At 42.1% G+C, this 15591-nt stretch overlaps 2 protein-coding genes across 4 annotated transcripts in view; one reads left to right on the forward strand and one right to left on the reverse strand.

Annotated features, from left to right (window-relative positions):
• Positions 1 to 1616, forward strand: part of LOC131911219 (enoyl-CoA delta isomerase 2-like) — a 17699-nt gene extending 16083 nt beyond the window's left edge. The window contains exons 8-9 of the mRNA XM_059263184.1: positions 145 to 288; positions 1304 to 1616. Coding sequence (XP_059119167.1) covers positions 145 to 288; positions 1304 to 1459 — 300 coding nt within the window. The 3' untranslated portion in view covers positions 1460 to 1616. The remainder of the gene's footprint in view (positions 1 to 144; positions 289 to 1303) is intronic.
• LOC131911218 (testis expressed protein 56-like) overlaps positions 1 to 15586 on the reverse strand; it is a 27564-nt gene extending 11978 nt beyond the window's left edge. Inside the window, exons 1-4 of one of the 3 annotated variants that reach the window (XM_059263183.1) lie at positions 15263 to 15586; positions 12837 to 13035; positions 5301 to 5523; positions 3166 to 3263 (exon numbers count right to left, since the gene is read on the reverse strand). In XM_059263183.1, coding sequence (XP_059119166.1) covers positions 3252 to 3263; positions 5301 to 5523; positions 12837 to 13035; positions 15263 to 15443 — 615 coding nt within the window. In that variant the 5' untranslated portion in view covers positions 15444 to 15586 and the 3' untranslated portion in view covers positions 3166 to 3251. The remainder of the gene's footprint in view (positions 1 to 3165; positions 3264 to 5300; positions 5524 to 12836; positions 13036 to 15262) is intronic. The other 2 variants (XM_059263181.1, XM_059263182.1) reach the window with 2 other exon arrangements.
• Positions 15587 to 15591: the final 5 nt, after the last annotated feature.

Raw genomic sequence — 15591 nt, forward strand, 5'->3', positions numbered from 1 at the left:
AAGGCCATCAGCTTCCCTGTTCTGTGAAAGACAGGCATCCTTAAGAGCCATGAGTGCATCTGTGTCTCCCCGAGGCTGACTGTCCCGAAGTCAACTGAAGCCTTGCTTTATTAAGCTAGGGTCACATCTTGCTTTGCATTGCAGGCAACTGAGATGCTTCTCTTTGGGAAGAAGCTCACAGCAAGAGAGGCTTGGGCTCAAGGCCTTGTCACTGAAGTTTTTCCAGAAAGCACCTTTGAGAACGAAGTCTGGACCAGGCTGAAAGCATATGCGAAGCTCTCGCCAAACGTTAGTATTGGTTTTTCACTTGTGGGGACATGGAAATCATTTCCCAAAGGGGAAATGTGCCTTAGGAGGACACATCCTAAAAAGACAAGGCATGTGTTCAGTTGCTTTGAGCACCTCTGGATTTTGTATTAAAAGTTACTATAATGTTGGGAATAGTAATTTCTTTACAAAGAACTTAGCAGATAGACATTGCATTTCTGTGCTACAGGGCAAATAGGAGATCCTTCATGGGGGTGACTCCAGGAGGATACCAGTAGACACCCAGCTCTTTGACTTTGGAATTCAGGTGGGAGGTGAAGAGGTTGGCTATATTTAGGATCCTCACTCTCTAGCACTTCCGTTTGTATATGTATTGTTCTTCCATCCTTGCTGGTGAGTGTGTGATCCTGGAACCAGAAGCTTTGTGTCCATCTAGGGCTGTTTGGAAATATACAGAAACAGACCTGCCTCACACTCACTATACTGATCCCTGCACATTCAGGATTGGGAAGCAGTGTATCCTGTTATACACGTCTTAGAAAGATTTAGCAGGAGCAGTTCATTAAAGGAGAGGAAGTCAATAGTAGAGTATATCTTGAGGGCTGGAGACACGGCTCAGCAGCCAAGAGCACTTGCTGCTATTCCAACAAATCTGGTTTAATTTCTTGCACCCACATAGTGGCTCACCCTCTGTAACCGCAGTCCCCAGGGGATCAAGCACCTTCTTCTGGCCACTGTAGGCACTGCATGCACATGGTACATAGCCACACAAGCAGACAAACCACACATGCGCACAAATAAAAAATTTTTTAAAATAGAAATAGCCAGGAATAGTGGTGTACTCCTTTTATTCCAGCACTTAAGAAGCAGAGGAAGGTGGATATCTATGAGTTTGAGGCCAGCCTGGTCTATACAGTGTGTCCCAGACCAGCCAAGGCCATAATAGTGAGACTCTGCCTCAAAGAAACAAACAAACAAGAATAGTGTAACATTATTCCTGTTTGAATAACTTTCATTCTTGGTTTCATTTCATCAGGCAATGAAAATTTCCAAAGAGCTAATGAGAAAAAATGAGAAACAAAATCTCCATGATGTTAATGCTGTAGAGTGTGCTGTGATCCCGGAAAGGATGGCATCAGAAGAATACTCAAATGCACTCATGAACTTCATGTCCAGAAAAGCAAAGCTGTGAAGACCACCACAGCAGTTAGACCTCTCAGAGGAAGGATGTGCTGCAATTCTGGTTTAGGGTCCTTGAACTACACACACTTCACTGTGTCTTTTTCTTTACTAACATAGCAGTTATGGGAATGTCCCAGTCATGACAAATAAAAACTTCCATAAAACAAGCCTTAAGAGTTTCTGTAGGATATCCAGGAATAAACCTAACAAAGGAGGTCATAGACCTCTACAATGGAAAACTTTCAATGTCTGAACAAAGAAAAAGAGAAAAACACTAGAAAATGGAAAGGTAACCTATGATCATGAATTGGTAGAATTAATATTTTAAAAATGATTATTCTACCAAAATCCATTTATAGATTCAATGTTATCCCAGTCAAAATCCCCATTAATTATTCATAGAATTAGAAAAAAAAATTTCTAAAATTCATATTGTAGCAGGAATCTTAAAAGTTCTTATTAATAAAATCAAACCCGAGGCCAGTTATTGGGGTCAATGCTGGTAGATCAGAGAGACAGAACAAGCCACAGCTAACCTCACCTGGCCAACTTCTCAGCTGGTCTTGTTTCCTCAGACTGGAAGCCTCTGTGTCCTCATATCCGAATGGCTCTCAGCTGAACTGTGTTGCTAGAAGCCTGAAAGCTTAACCAGCCAAATGCTTAACCAGCCAAATGCTTCTAGTTTCTGGTCCTCATGCCTTATATACCTTTCTGCTTTCTACCACCACTCCCTGGGATTAAAGGCTTGCTTTCTGGGATTGAAGGCGTGATGAGTCACCATGCCTGTCTGTATCCTTGAACACATGGATTTCTGCCTCTGGAATGCTAGGATTAAAGGCGTGTGCTACCACTGCCTATCCTTTATGTTTAATATTGTGGCTTCTCTGTCTCTGACCCCAGATAAGTTTATTAGCATGCACAATATTTGGGGGAATACAATACCACATCATATGGAGCCACAACTCAGTATAGCCAAAATGAGCCTGAGCAAAAAGAGAAATGCTATAGGAATTACTATTTCAGACCTCAAAATAGATCACAAAGCCAAAGGAATAAAAGCAATATGATACTGGCACAAAAAGAACATGTATGCCAATAGAACAAAGTCAAAGATCTAAACATGGGGATAGATAACGTTAGCCATCTATTCTTTACAAAGGTGCCAACAATATATGCTTGAGAAAAGACAGCATCTTCAACAAACAGTGCTGGAAAAACTGAATGTCCACTTGTAGAAGAATGAAATTAGACCTGTACCCATCACTTTGCACAAAAACTAACTCCAAATGGACCAAAGACCTAAATGTGGGACCTGAAACACTGAAACAGCTAGAAGAAAACGTAAGCTGTGCCATACATGATATAAGTGTAGGAAAGGATGTTTTAAATAGGACTCCACTTGCCCGGGAATTAAGGTCAACAATTGAAATGTGAGACCTCATAAATCTAGTTCAAACAGTCTGGAAATCAGTGTGGAGAACCCTCAAAAGGCTAAAAATAAATCTACCATATGACTCAGCTTTACCACTCCTCAGTATATATGTAGTCCCAAAGGACTCAACATCCTACTCCACAGATACTCAGCCATGTTTATTGCTGCTCTGTTCACAATGTCTAGGAAATGGGAACAACTTGTCTTAGTTACTTTTCAATTACTAGGAAGAGACACCATGACTAGGGCAACTTATAAAAGAGTTTAATTGGGGGCTTGCTTACAGTTTCAGAGGGTGGGTCAATGATCATCATGGTGGGTCGCATGACAACAGACAGGCTGATATTACGCTGTAGATGTAGCTAAGAGGTTATATCTTGATCTGCAAGTTGGAGAGGTGGTGGGAAGAGAGAGAATGGACCTGTCATGGGCATTTGAAATCTCAAAGCCCATCCTCCAACAAGGCCACACTTCCTAATCTTCCAAAACAGTTCTACCAAATGTGAACCAGTTATTCAAATATATGAGCCCTTGGGAGCCATTCTCATTGAAGTCACAAAACAATCTAAGTGTCTTTTAACTGGCAGTGGATAATGAAAATGTGGCACACACATACTATGGAATACTATTCATCCATAAAGAAAAAATGAAATCATGAACTTTTTAGGCAAATTAATGGAACTAGAAAAGGTCATTTAGTGAGGTAAAAACAGACCTAGAGAGACAAACATATGTTCTCTCTAATCTGTAGTTCCTAGATCCAAGTCTTCAGCTGTGAGTATATAGCCTAGAGTAACCATAGAAACCAGGAAAGTAAAAGGGGACCACTGGGGGAACAATAGGAACATATTAGAGTACAAGTGATTTTGAATGGGGGAATGAAAAGACAGGAGTCTTTAATTAGGGAGGGGGAGAAAGATAAATACCAAAGAAGGAGAGGAGAGTAAGATAACAAAGAATGTCTGAAAAAGTCATAAGGAATCTTACTATTATGTGACTACCTAAAAATACCTATAATACATGTAAGTCTAGGTATAGATACATAGTTTAAATAAAATTTTTCCATTTGAGCTGGCAAAGCATGCTCTACCAAAGAGCCATAAACTATTTAACAAAACCCCAAAAGTAAGCATGAGGAACCTCCTTTTGAGATGTCCAAGAGACTCGCAAAACATTATATGTACACTATTGCGGTTGCCCTTGGTAGTTTCCCAGAAGTGGAGGGTGAGTCCCTATTGCCGAAGACACCATGCACTTCAGACACAGGCCACAGAGCTGCACGTGACCTGAAGGCTGCCTCCCTGAGGACCAGCTATCATGGTACCAAAAGGTGCCATGAAAGCTTCCAAGAGAGGTGAGCAAACAGTATTCCTACCCAGCTGTGATGCCTGTGAACCATAATAATGACTGGCATGGCATGATAACACTAAGAGTACAGTAGTTGTAGAGATACCTGGCAGTAATTAACAACAGCTCTCTGATTGGACTTAGGGTCCACTCAACAAGAGAAAAACCATGCCTGGTACTGGAAACCTAGCCATCTACCCAGGGCTAGTGCAGTCATAGACATTGAAGGTGAACCTACAATGGCCAGCTTACTAACCAATATAACTCCTGAGAACATTCTAAATATTTACCCTTACACTCATAAATACATGGAGCTCTCACCCCTCATCAAAGAAAGTTGTCTTTGCAACAGACACCATCACAGAAAACCACCGCTGATCAAAATGCAGAGGACAAGAGGTCATGTGGTACTCAGTAGGTATTACTCCCCTTTGCTGACATGAGCATCCACAAAACAATTCCTGTACTTAAAGCTCAGGGAGAGTTGCAGAAGAGGGGATGGAAAGATTGTAAAAGGCAGAAGAAAAGGAAGTTTGTTGTGAGATTGTGCCTCCTAGAAATGTCAGAGAGGCTACACCCAGGAAGTCTCATCAGCCAGGCTGCCTAAACGAGACATGAACACCAATGGACATGCTAAGGTAGAAGGGGAAAAGCTTATGGAGCCTCACCCCTGGATAGGACTATAGGCAGCTGGGGAGTGTTGAGAGTGGGAGAAGAAATGGTCTTCCCTTTCCAATTGGCTATCCATTATCAAGTGGTCAGCCCTGATATCATACACATACGGGTAACATAATACAGACTGAACAGATGGTATTTATACATTCACACCACACACACACACACACACACACACACACACACGCACACACACACGCACACACACACATACACTGAAAGAGTGTGTGTGCGTGTGTGTGAGAACAAGTAAAGAAAGAAGTCACAAATTTGAGAGAGATGAGGAGCAGTGCAAGGCAGAGATTGGATGGAGGAAAGGGGGGAAATTACGTAATTATAATTTCAAAATTTTTAAAAATTATTTTAAAATCAGGTTTTTGCCAGTAGAAAGTCTTACCTTTTTTGACATGAATCGATGCTGCCATGAGCACTGGAACATTGTGCCTGCAGATATTTTCTGAAAAGCACTCACAGCCTTACAAGCCGAGGTCGTATCTTTGTACACCACGACAGCACTTTGTCGTCCACAGGGAGTGACTGAGACAATTGGGCCTAGTGCGGACAGTCTTTGCATCACCGACTTGAGGTCCTCTGAGGGTTGCAAGTTCTTTTTTGCCCACCTGGCAAGGGGGGAAATGTGAGGAAAACAAATAAGAATATTCATTGTCACTTCTCCAACACATACCTACACAGGAAGGGACAACAAGGGGACAGTGGGTCATTTCACCGGAAAAGCAGTGTTCCTTGTTGACTTTACAATCCTCGTTCTTTAGTGTGGTGTTTTGTGAGGCACCTGTAAGCTGCCTAAACTTCTAACTTGGCAAGGCCTTCGATGAGCTATTTGAAGCCCACAAAATTGGCATGGAGTATTTTGCTTTTTAAAATATTTTGGGTGGAGACCATTACAGAAAATCACAACTGATAAAAATGCAGTGTTGTGGAACACAGTCCCAACGAATACATCTACAACACAACTCCCGCACCTAAGGCTCAAGGTCATTTCAGAAGAGGGGGCAGAAAGATTGTAAGAACCAGAGAATCAGGGAATTTGCTATGAGGTTGTCTCCCCTTAAAATGTCAGAAGATACATACACCCATGAAGTTTCACCAGTGTGTCTGCCTAAACATCTGAACAAGGACACCACCGTAGACATGCTAACATGGAAGGGGAGAGCTGAGGAGATCTCAACCCTAGACAATTACTACAGGAACCAGGAATGTTAAACACACAGGGTTGTCTTTTCAAAGGGAGAGGTGTATGATATATTTTCTGCCCAGAGGCTGGGAGTTGACATATCTAATGCCTGGTGACCCTTGTGACATCCTGTGGTCTAGGCCACACCAGATCCTCCCTAGACCTTTATCTTGACCCTGATTATCTCAGTCAATTTATAGAACTTATCTTTATGGAAGATGTCACTTGTACTTTACGAAGAGTTTCTATGTAGTCATGTCTTAAGCTTTGTTATGGACATAGGATTGCAATAATTATCTCTAAAATAAACTATCTGGCATCAGGCTCCTGAAGTTTGACCCAACACCCGCTACTTAGCCATGTTGCACCCAACTGTCTCCCTACCTCCTCTTGACTTGTCACTCGTGGCCTGTTGTTGTGTGTGTGTGTACTGCTTTTTTGCAGTGTGTTCTGACCTATTCTATAGCTTTTCTCTGAATAAAATCTATGTGAGCCTTTATTTCAATTTCTTGAATAAGAGGCCAAGAACTTAGAAAGACATGACCCAGACCCCAACTCCTGTAACAGTCTACCAGGGCTTTAGCTACTCCTCATCCCAGCATCGTACCTGGGAACTAGTCACAGTGAGACAAAGACAGCATGGTAACCAATTCTTGCCTTCTTTATTTAAGCAATGCTCAGTTCCCACTCATTAGACAATTCTGCTTAATCTGTTAATTTCCATGGTGAGACCATTCTTCTTAGATTATAAAATTAACTCCACTTAAGCACAGTTGTAATTATACAAATGCTGAGTTTATAGATTGGGATAGGGTTTCCTATAGAAATAGAGAATGGCATCCATCTATGTTTGTATCTAGTACCTGTACATGGATACACACAGTCATCAATTAATAACAGTCCATGATGGACTGCAGGTACAATGATGCTAAGATCACTATGGAACTGAAAAGTTCCTAGTGAGATTTTTTTAAATTAATTTATTTTTTATTTTATAATTTAATTTTACATATCAGCCAGGAATTCCCCTGTCCTCCCTCCTTCCGCCCTCCCTGCCCTCCCCCTAGCCCACCCCCCATTCCCATCTCCTCCAGGGCAAAGACTCCCCTGGGGATTCAGCTCAGCCTGGTAGATTCAGTCGAGGCAGGTCCAGTCCCCTCCTCCCTTCACCCAGGCTGAGCAAAGTGTCCCTGAATAGGCCCCAGGTTCCAAACAGCCAGCTCATGCACTAAGGACAGGTCCCAGTCCCACTGCCTGGGGGCCTCCCAAACAGTTCAAGCTAATCAACTGTCTCACTTATCCAGAAGACTACTGGCAATGGTCGAGAGAAAGCCCGAACTGACCTACTCCGATGATCGGTTGACCAAACACCCTAACTGTCATGGTAGAACTCTCTTCCAATGACTGATGGAAGTGGATGTAGAGATCCACGGCCAGGCCCCAGGTGGAGCTCCAGGAGTCCAATCGGTGAGAAAGAGGAGGGATTGTATGAGGAAGAATTGTTGAGACCAAGATTGGAAAAAGCACAGGGACAAATAGCCAAACTAGTGGAGATTTTTTTTTAACCATTCTAAAGTTGTAATGAAAAGCACCATGAGTTTGTGTTAAGGTGTCAACAAACCTACTCTGCAACCAGTGATACACAGCACATAAAATTATGTGCAGTACATAAAATCTCACAATGATATGTTGTTAGTTTATGTATTTACAATACTATTATCATTATGCTAGAGTGTACTTCTACTTACTAAAAAGCATTATTGTAGATCTGCTGCTATGTAACACCAGTAGCAGCCTCATTGTGTTACCACGTCTTTCTGGGTAGGGTGCTTAATTAATTGCATACTAAGTATAGTAACTACTTTGTGGTATTTTCATATGAGCATATAATCACTTTGATCATGTTCACTTTCTTTTTGTCTTTTGAGACAGGCTCTTACTATGTAACCCTGACTTCCCTGGAACTTGCTATGTAGACCAAGCTGTTCTCAGACTCACAGAGATTCACCTGCCTCTGTCTCCCAAGTAATGGGAATAAAGATGCGCACCACCACACCTGGCAATATTCACCTCCTTTATGTCTTTTTTTTAATCCCCTGCCTTAGATTCTTTATAATCATTATAGTCCCCCTTTTACTTTTGCACCTCTTCCTGGCCTATTTCACATATAAAAGAAAATATGTATGCTGGTTAGTTTTATTGTCAACTCAACTTGACACAACTTAGAATCACCTGGGAAGAGAGAACCTCAATCACCTAGATCAGACTGGCCTGTGGGCATGTCTATGGGCCATTGTCTTATTATTGATGTAGGAGGGTATAGGCCACTGTGGGCAGCACCATTCCTTAGGCTGACAGACCTGGTCTTTATAGGAATGGTCCCTAAATATGAGCCTGAGAGGGAGCAAACCAGAGATCAAGACAGCAAGCTGCGTATCTCTATAATTTTTGTCTCTAGATTTTTGCCTTGAATTCCTGCCTGACCTCACTCAGTGACTGATAATGACCTGGAAGTATAAGTCAAATAAACCCTTCCCTTCCCAAGTTGCTTGTTGTCAGAATGTTTTATCACAGCAACAGAACAACATAAAATTCATGTGTTTTGGCATCTGGCTTATATTGCTTAACATGATGATCCCCAGTTCCATTCACGTAACTGCAAACAACGTAATTTCAACCTTTACAACTGAGTAAAAGTCTATTGTATATAGTCAACACACTTTCACACTTTCATCCATGGATGCGCCCTGGCCACTATGAATCATTCTATGGTAAACATGAGTGTGTAGTAGGCACTTGTATGCTGACTGTGATTCATTTGCTACCACCTCTTTGATTGCATCAAGCGGCCATATCCAGAGGTTGACACACCATCTAGCTTTGTGTAACTGTGGTGTTTGCACAATAATGAGATTGATTACCTGCAACCCACTGCATTTCTCAGAATGTATCCAGAGGGTTTAGCAGCAAATGACCATAAATGAGGATGGAATTGGTTTGTGAGATTATTGGGACTGACATGGGGTGTTATTGGGCACACTAGAAAATCCAGTGGGAGTTTGCCTTGCAGTCAAGAAACCAAAGGTTAACTTGAGGCTAGAACTCCTTACCTTTTATGGAATCTTAGCCTTTTCTATTCATGTTTTAAACTGACTGATTGACAGGCTTATCACACTGTGGAAGGCCATCTATCTATTTTATTCAGAGACTACTGATTGAAATGTAAATCTCATCTGAAAAATATTGTCATAGCAACACAAGGACAGGTGTTCAAACGACTGGTACCATAGACTCGCCAAGCTGATGTGTATATTTAATCATCCTGTAACCTGGCTACAGTATCCTATAGTCTCCCTTGGGATGCTGAGAAAGGAGGATTGTTGAGGCCAGGCATTTGAGGCTAGCCTGGGCAGCATAGTAAGACTGTATCTCAAATAACTAATAACCATCAGGTAGCCTGAAAGTGAGGTCTCTTTGTGTAGATGAACTCAGGGACCTTGATGAATCAACATTGATGAATTGAGTAGATGGTAAATGCAACCCATTCAGGTTTGACCCTAATCCTGGCTCTACTATATCAGCAGAGTTATTGGAAGACACTCTCCTGGACCAGGGGTTCTGCCTAGAGCTTTCACTGCTCTGAGTGGCCTACGGGTCCTGCCTCATTTGGAGGGACAACTACTAAAAAAGAGAAGTAAAGAGACATGGAGCCTTTCATTTGACTACACTTCATCACTTTCATTTTTTATTTGTCTTGAGTCCATTTGTAGTAAAAACATAAATACTTTTCTTGAATGCCTACCCAGCAACCAGGAAGAGAGCATAGGTTGGGGTGGCAAACAATCATGTCCTTACAGTACAACACAGTAAATATGACATGTGGATGGGGTGCCCAAGGCCTTTCTGGGCATGGAAGTTTAACTACAAATGTCTACAGCAGAGGCGGAGCAGAATCAATCCTACTGACTGCTACCAGGCTCCTGTCTCTGCTTATTACTGTGTTGTTTTAATAACAAAAAATACTTCGGAATCTAAACTAAAGTCCCTGTGTGGATCATTCAGCCATCTTCTGTTCAAGACTGCTTTGCCACACTTCCCAACAGAAAAAGAAAAATGAGCCCCAGAGCCCATGAATATTGAGCCAATGAATGCAGTTTACAGTTATAATTTGCATGCAGTTTCCAGAAAGGATTTACAATATTATAAAAAGTGGGGTCTGGCATCCTGCCAAGTTCTCCAACAGGGATAATACACCACCATCTGTGACTCTAGATGCTTGGAAAATCTGGTTTTCAGCATGGGATGGCTTTGGGAACTACTGATTTATTTACAGAACAGAATGGAAGAATTTTTGTCAAAAGCCAATGTGATGTAGCATCTGACCCCGTGACTACCATCACTGTGTGCTATGGCTTGACTGTGTTCCCCAGAAATTCATAAATTAGAACCTTGATTCTCCATGCCATGGTGGTGGGGGCTTCAATAAGAGGGATTAATAACCATCTGATGGGACTGTGTTAACTCTCATTCTAACAGGACGAAATCAGTTTCATTACAGGTTGGGAAGATGTCTCCATCAATAAAGCCTTTGCTGTGCAAGCATGGAGACCCAAGTTCAATCCCTAGCACCCACATAAAAGCTGAGTGTGGCAAACACCTATAATCCCAGTGCTGGGGAGGTGGAGACAGGCAGGTCCCTGGACTCACTGGCCAGCCTGTCTAGCTAACATAGTGAGTTACAGGTTTGTGAGAGAGACTGTATCAAAAAGGAGCCAGAGAGTGAGTGACACTGGCCTCTGATTTACACACACAGGAACACACACACAAATAAGAGGTTGTTTCAAAGAAAGACTACCCACCCTGCTTGCTCTCTTCCTCTCTTCCATATGTCCCTACTTACCCTTCTAACATCTGCCATGCTTTAAAGCAGTGCCGGGCCCTTACCAGAAGTAAGGGTCTTATCTTGGACTTTCTATCATCTAGAACCATGAGCCTAAGTGGAGTTCTTCTCTTTATAAGTTACCCAGTCTCAAGTACTCTGCAATAGCAATAGAAAATGGATTAAGTCTTTGTTAGGGAAAGGTCTTGCCCTCTCCGTGCAAATGAGATACAGATTCTAAACACTAAACACATTTGCCAGTGTTAAGTTCAAGGTTCCCATAGTTGGCTCAGTCTAAAATTTACACACATTAAAGTACACATTCTCACTGCAAGTTATACCTGCCATTTTTTCCCAGCATAGGGCCACCACATGAGATCTTACCAATCTCATTTTACAGATGAGCAAGGGCAGGAGAGTCAACAGTGTTACAGGCAACATTTAGACAAGGATGTCGTTCTTCTCAATAATATTCTTCAGGGACATCTAGGCTTGCCTTCAAGAACAGGTGCTCTCAGGGGTACCAGTTAAGTCACAAGAGAGTAAGAATGATAGAGTTGGCGAGTGTCTAGACGGTCATGGTACTAGAGACAGGGCAAGAATCACAGGCAATACAACAGATTCCCTCTGGCATCCAGAGTCACGGCAGCCAGAAAATGATTCAGGATTGAATCCTTGTGAAGCAGCCCCCACCGCTTGGAAGGCTGTTTTGGATCCCTTGTAAGTTAATTTGCATCCCAGCAGGTTCTTTTTCTACTTCTCCCGATGCTACCCTCACGCCCCCTTTGATGAATGCTACCCTCAGGGCCCTTTTATGTACCCCATCACCAGCCAGGTTCTGTTTCTACTTCTCCCGATGCTGCCCTCACACCCCCTTTGAAGTTTCCTGTCACCAGCTGATCTTCTGTGCTCTTATTTCTGTATGAGCCCTTGCTTCTCAGAGACCCTAAACAAACAAACAAAACCTACAAATGAACAAAACAGACTGCACTGTTACAGAGAGCAGATGTATGTTTGTAGAAGGAAATGTGTGAAGATAGGTGTCCACCCTTGGGTGCTGATATTCAAGCTGTATTTTCATAGGCCCATGCTAGGATGTTAAATAAGATAGGTCAGTCCATTTGAAGGCATCATACTCCAAACAGCCTTCTATGATGTTGAAATTTGATTTAAAAAATAGGCCTCCAAACACGGTCACATAATCTTAATTTGAATATCTTAAAATAACTTTCACCCTTTAAAAATTCAGTCTCGCTGGGCCGTGGTGGCGCACGCCTTTAATCCCAGCACTCAGGAGGCAGAGCCAGGTGGATCTCCGTGAGTTTGAGGCCAGCCTGGGCTACAGAGTGAGTTCCAGGAAAGGCGCAAAGCTACACAGAGAAACCCTGTCTCGAAAAACAAAATAAATAAATAAATAAATAAATAAATAAATAAATAAATAAATAAATAAAATAGAATAAAAATTCAGTGTCACTTCATTATCCTGAAAATGCCATGGTTCTAATGACTGCTGTCCCCTTATAACATAACTTTGCTTTCTTTAGCTATGGGGCTTGGTTTTTTGTTTTTTGGGGTTTTTTGAGATTATAATTTAATTAATTACATTACTTCTCTCTTGCTTTTCTTTCCTCCGAACCCTCCTATCTACCTCTTCCCACTCTCCTTTAAACTCACGACCTCTTTTTTCACTAATTGTTATTGCATACACATATGTAAATGTATGCACATACATATTCCTCAATGTAACCTGCTCCGTCTGTATAATGTTACTCGTATGTAATGTAATGTTACTCGTTTCTGTTTGTGACCATTCTGTGTTTCTTTAACATGAGCATGAGATGAAAAGTCCAAGAACCTACCTAACAACGATCGTGCTCATGGGCGGCTCGTATGTGTTTTTCTTCCACATGTGACATTTCCTCCAGTTGCCGCTTATGTTGTTGATAGTTTTTCTTTTCCATGAGGGCATTTTGCTGGGCTTTGGAGTCAGACTAACCTCTTTTGGCAACTGATGTCTTGCTAAGATCTTTTCCAAGCCTGAGAATTCGGAATTCTCACCTGGTGGTATAATAAGTATTAACATAATTCAGTGTTCATTTCCAACCTCTGCATAGCAAGATTCTTTCAAGTCTTTGTGCGTGTACCTGGTGCTGAGGATGGAACCCTTCACATGTGTTAGGTATACCCCCCCCCAACTGTGTTTGTACAATCTAGTAATTCCTTCTCAGCCCTGACGTCCCTTTCTCTAAGCAGTATTTCTTAAATCTTAGTCTAAGAGACGCACTGGCTATAAATACATGCATTAAGTGTGCTAAGACCACTGTAAATATTGTTGGTTCCTTATGTAAAGTTTGTAAACTAATAGTAAGTTAAAATACAATTCTTATTTTTATTATGCATTTCAAAACTTCTCAGAGGAAATGGAATGAGTAGAGATTATTGTCTTGCTCTTAATTTGGAACGCCATCTTCCTGATACTTTGCCTAAGAACTATTCTGCGTTTGGAGATGGAACAACTGAGACTTCGGATTTGGACCTTTGTCTTTTACTGCTGGAACTCTCTGAGTGGTCAGCAGCAGGTAGGATGCTCGAATGAGGATGAGGCGATTCCAGAGGTTCACAGCCTGTTATCAGAACCGGCAGACACACACAACTGAAGAAGGAAGGATTGTTTTGGCACATGGTTTAGAGGGTTCGACATGGTCACTTGATCCCACAAGCTTGGACAGAATATCATGACTGTAGGAACAAGTGACATAAGAGAGCTGTCCCCTTCATTGCTAACCAGGAACCAAAAAGCACAACAGAAAGTTGTCATCAATAATGTGTCCCCAAGTTACCTACTTCTTCCAATTTGATTCCACTTGCTAAGTCTCTGGAGTCACTCAAAATAGTACCACCATCTGGGGCCAAGCATTCAATTCATCAACCTATGGAGGACTTTAAGTCCACAGACTATAATATACAGAAAAATCCAGAACCTCTTACATATGCCTGCCCTTTGCATTAGCAGTTCCTCTTTACCCGAGGGAAGAGCAGAGACAGAAAGACACAGAAACTCAGCACACCACCACGCCTTCCCCTGGCTTCTCAGTCTCAACACACCAGAGCAGAGTGGGCAGAAAGAATTTCAACATGCTGAGAGCAACTTTAGAGTGCTGATATTAGACTTGATGTTTCATTCGCAGTATAACTCCCCAAAGCGAAGCAATTTGCTTGTAATTCACCTAAAGTTAGCAACAAACGTCAATAGAACGGATCAAAAGGAAGAGCTAAGGCAGGGGCAGAGGGACAGAGTAGCTGGTTGGTGCAGTTTTGTACGAAGCTGCTTAAATTCTGTGTGTGCTCACGATGTAATACGTACTGTAACCTGGATGTCTGGGTTTGTTCATAACACTCTGCATTAGGAAGTAGAGATTAACTTGACTATAACCAACTTTGTCCCAACAGTGTAAAAGTCTTTGTACCAGCCGCCACCTTTGTTTTAACTGGTGTGGAAGCTTCAATTTTGTCTTCTAAGTTTATTGGTACAGGTGGCTGCCATCTACCAGTATCTTGCAGTTAATCACAAATAATTCAAGGTTGGGGTCCATTAAGTTCACAAATCAAATTCTCCACCATCCTGACCCAATTTTAGGACCACCAGACCACTCCAAACTGCAAAAACTAGCGACTACTCACTATAAGGAATGGCACATGCCTGTGGTCTCAGCTACCCAGGAGACTGAAGCAAGAAGGTGACTTGAGCCCAGAAATTCCATACCAGTGTGGGCAACCTATCAAGACTCCATCTCAAAATAGTAATACTAACCACTAAAAAAAAATATTTAAAAATTGCTTTCAGGGGAAGTAACCAAGTTCTTCCTGGCAGAAGGAGAAGGGAGCAGTAGAGAGTCAAACAAAAGGAATGAAGTTTCTAATCTGACCCTCACCTTGAAAGTTCTCCCACTGATCTCCAAATCAGAGATTACATCTTAATCTGTAACTTGTGTACATTTGTACACGGCTCGTTTCCATCTTTCCATGGGTGTGTTATGCCTAGAGATGAGTGGTAACTTACCTTGGCTCATGAAAGACTACACAAAGAAGAGATAGATAACGACCTCTACCCATGGGCAAATTCACAGTCCATTCTGAGAACACAGACTTATGGAGCCACGATGTGGCATGAGTCTCATGAACTGACGTCACAGGCAATGTGACGAAGTTAATGCCCACAGCTGAAAGAAGAGGCTCACGCCAGCACGAAAACATAAACATTCTCATCTGCCCTCCACCCACTTACATTTAATTTTGTCGTCTTTACTTCTGTAGGAATGAAGCACTTCCACCATATTATTTGGGAGCAACTTGTGAAGGTTAGAGAGAAGGTCAAACGTGTGACACAGGACGTCAGGCTGGGTATAATTTTTCATCTTCTCCTCAAAGAGGTTTATGGATGATGAACTGTTGTTGGCTGTTCCCATGATGGCTTGTTAAGTTACAGAGAAAAGCAAATAGAGCATATGAAACGTGCTAGCGTGTTGCGCGACTGTACCTGCCTCAGTTTGCTGCCATCTCCAGGAGGAGATGGTGGAACCTGCTTTCTGGCCCCTGCTTTGCATTCTGAGTGTC

The sequence above is a fragment of the Peromyscus eremicus genome, chromosome 5 (assembly GCF_949786415.1).
Source record: "Peromyscus eremicus chromosome 5, PerEre_H2_v1, whole genome shotgun sequence".
Classification (NCBI taxonomy): Eukaryota; Metazoa; Chordata; class Mammalia; order Rodentia; family Cricetidae; genus Peromyscus; species Peromyscus eremicus.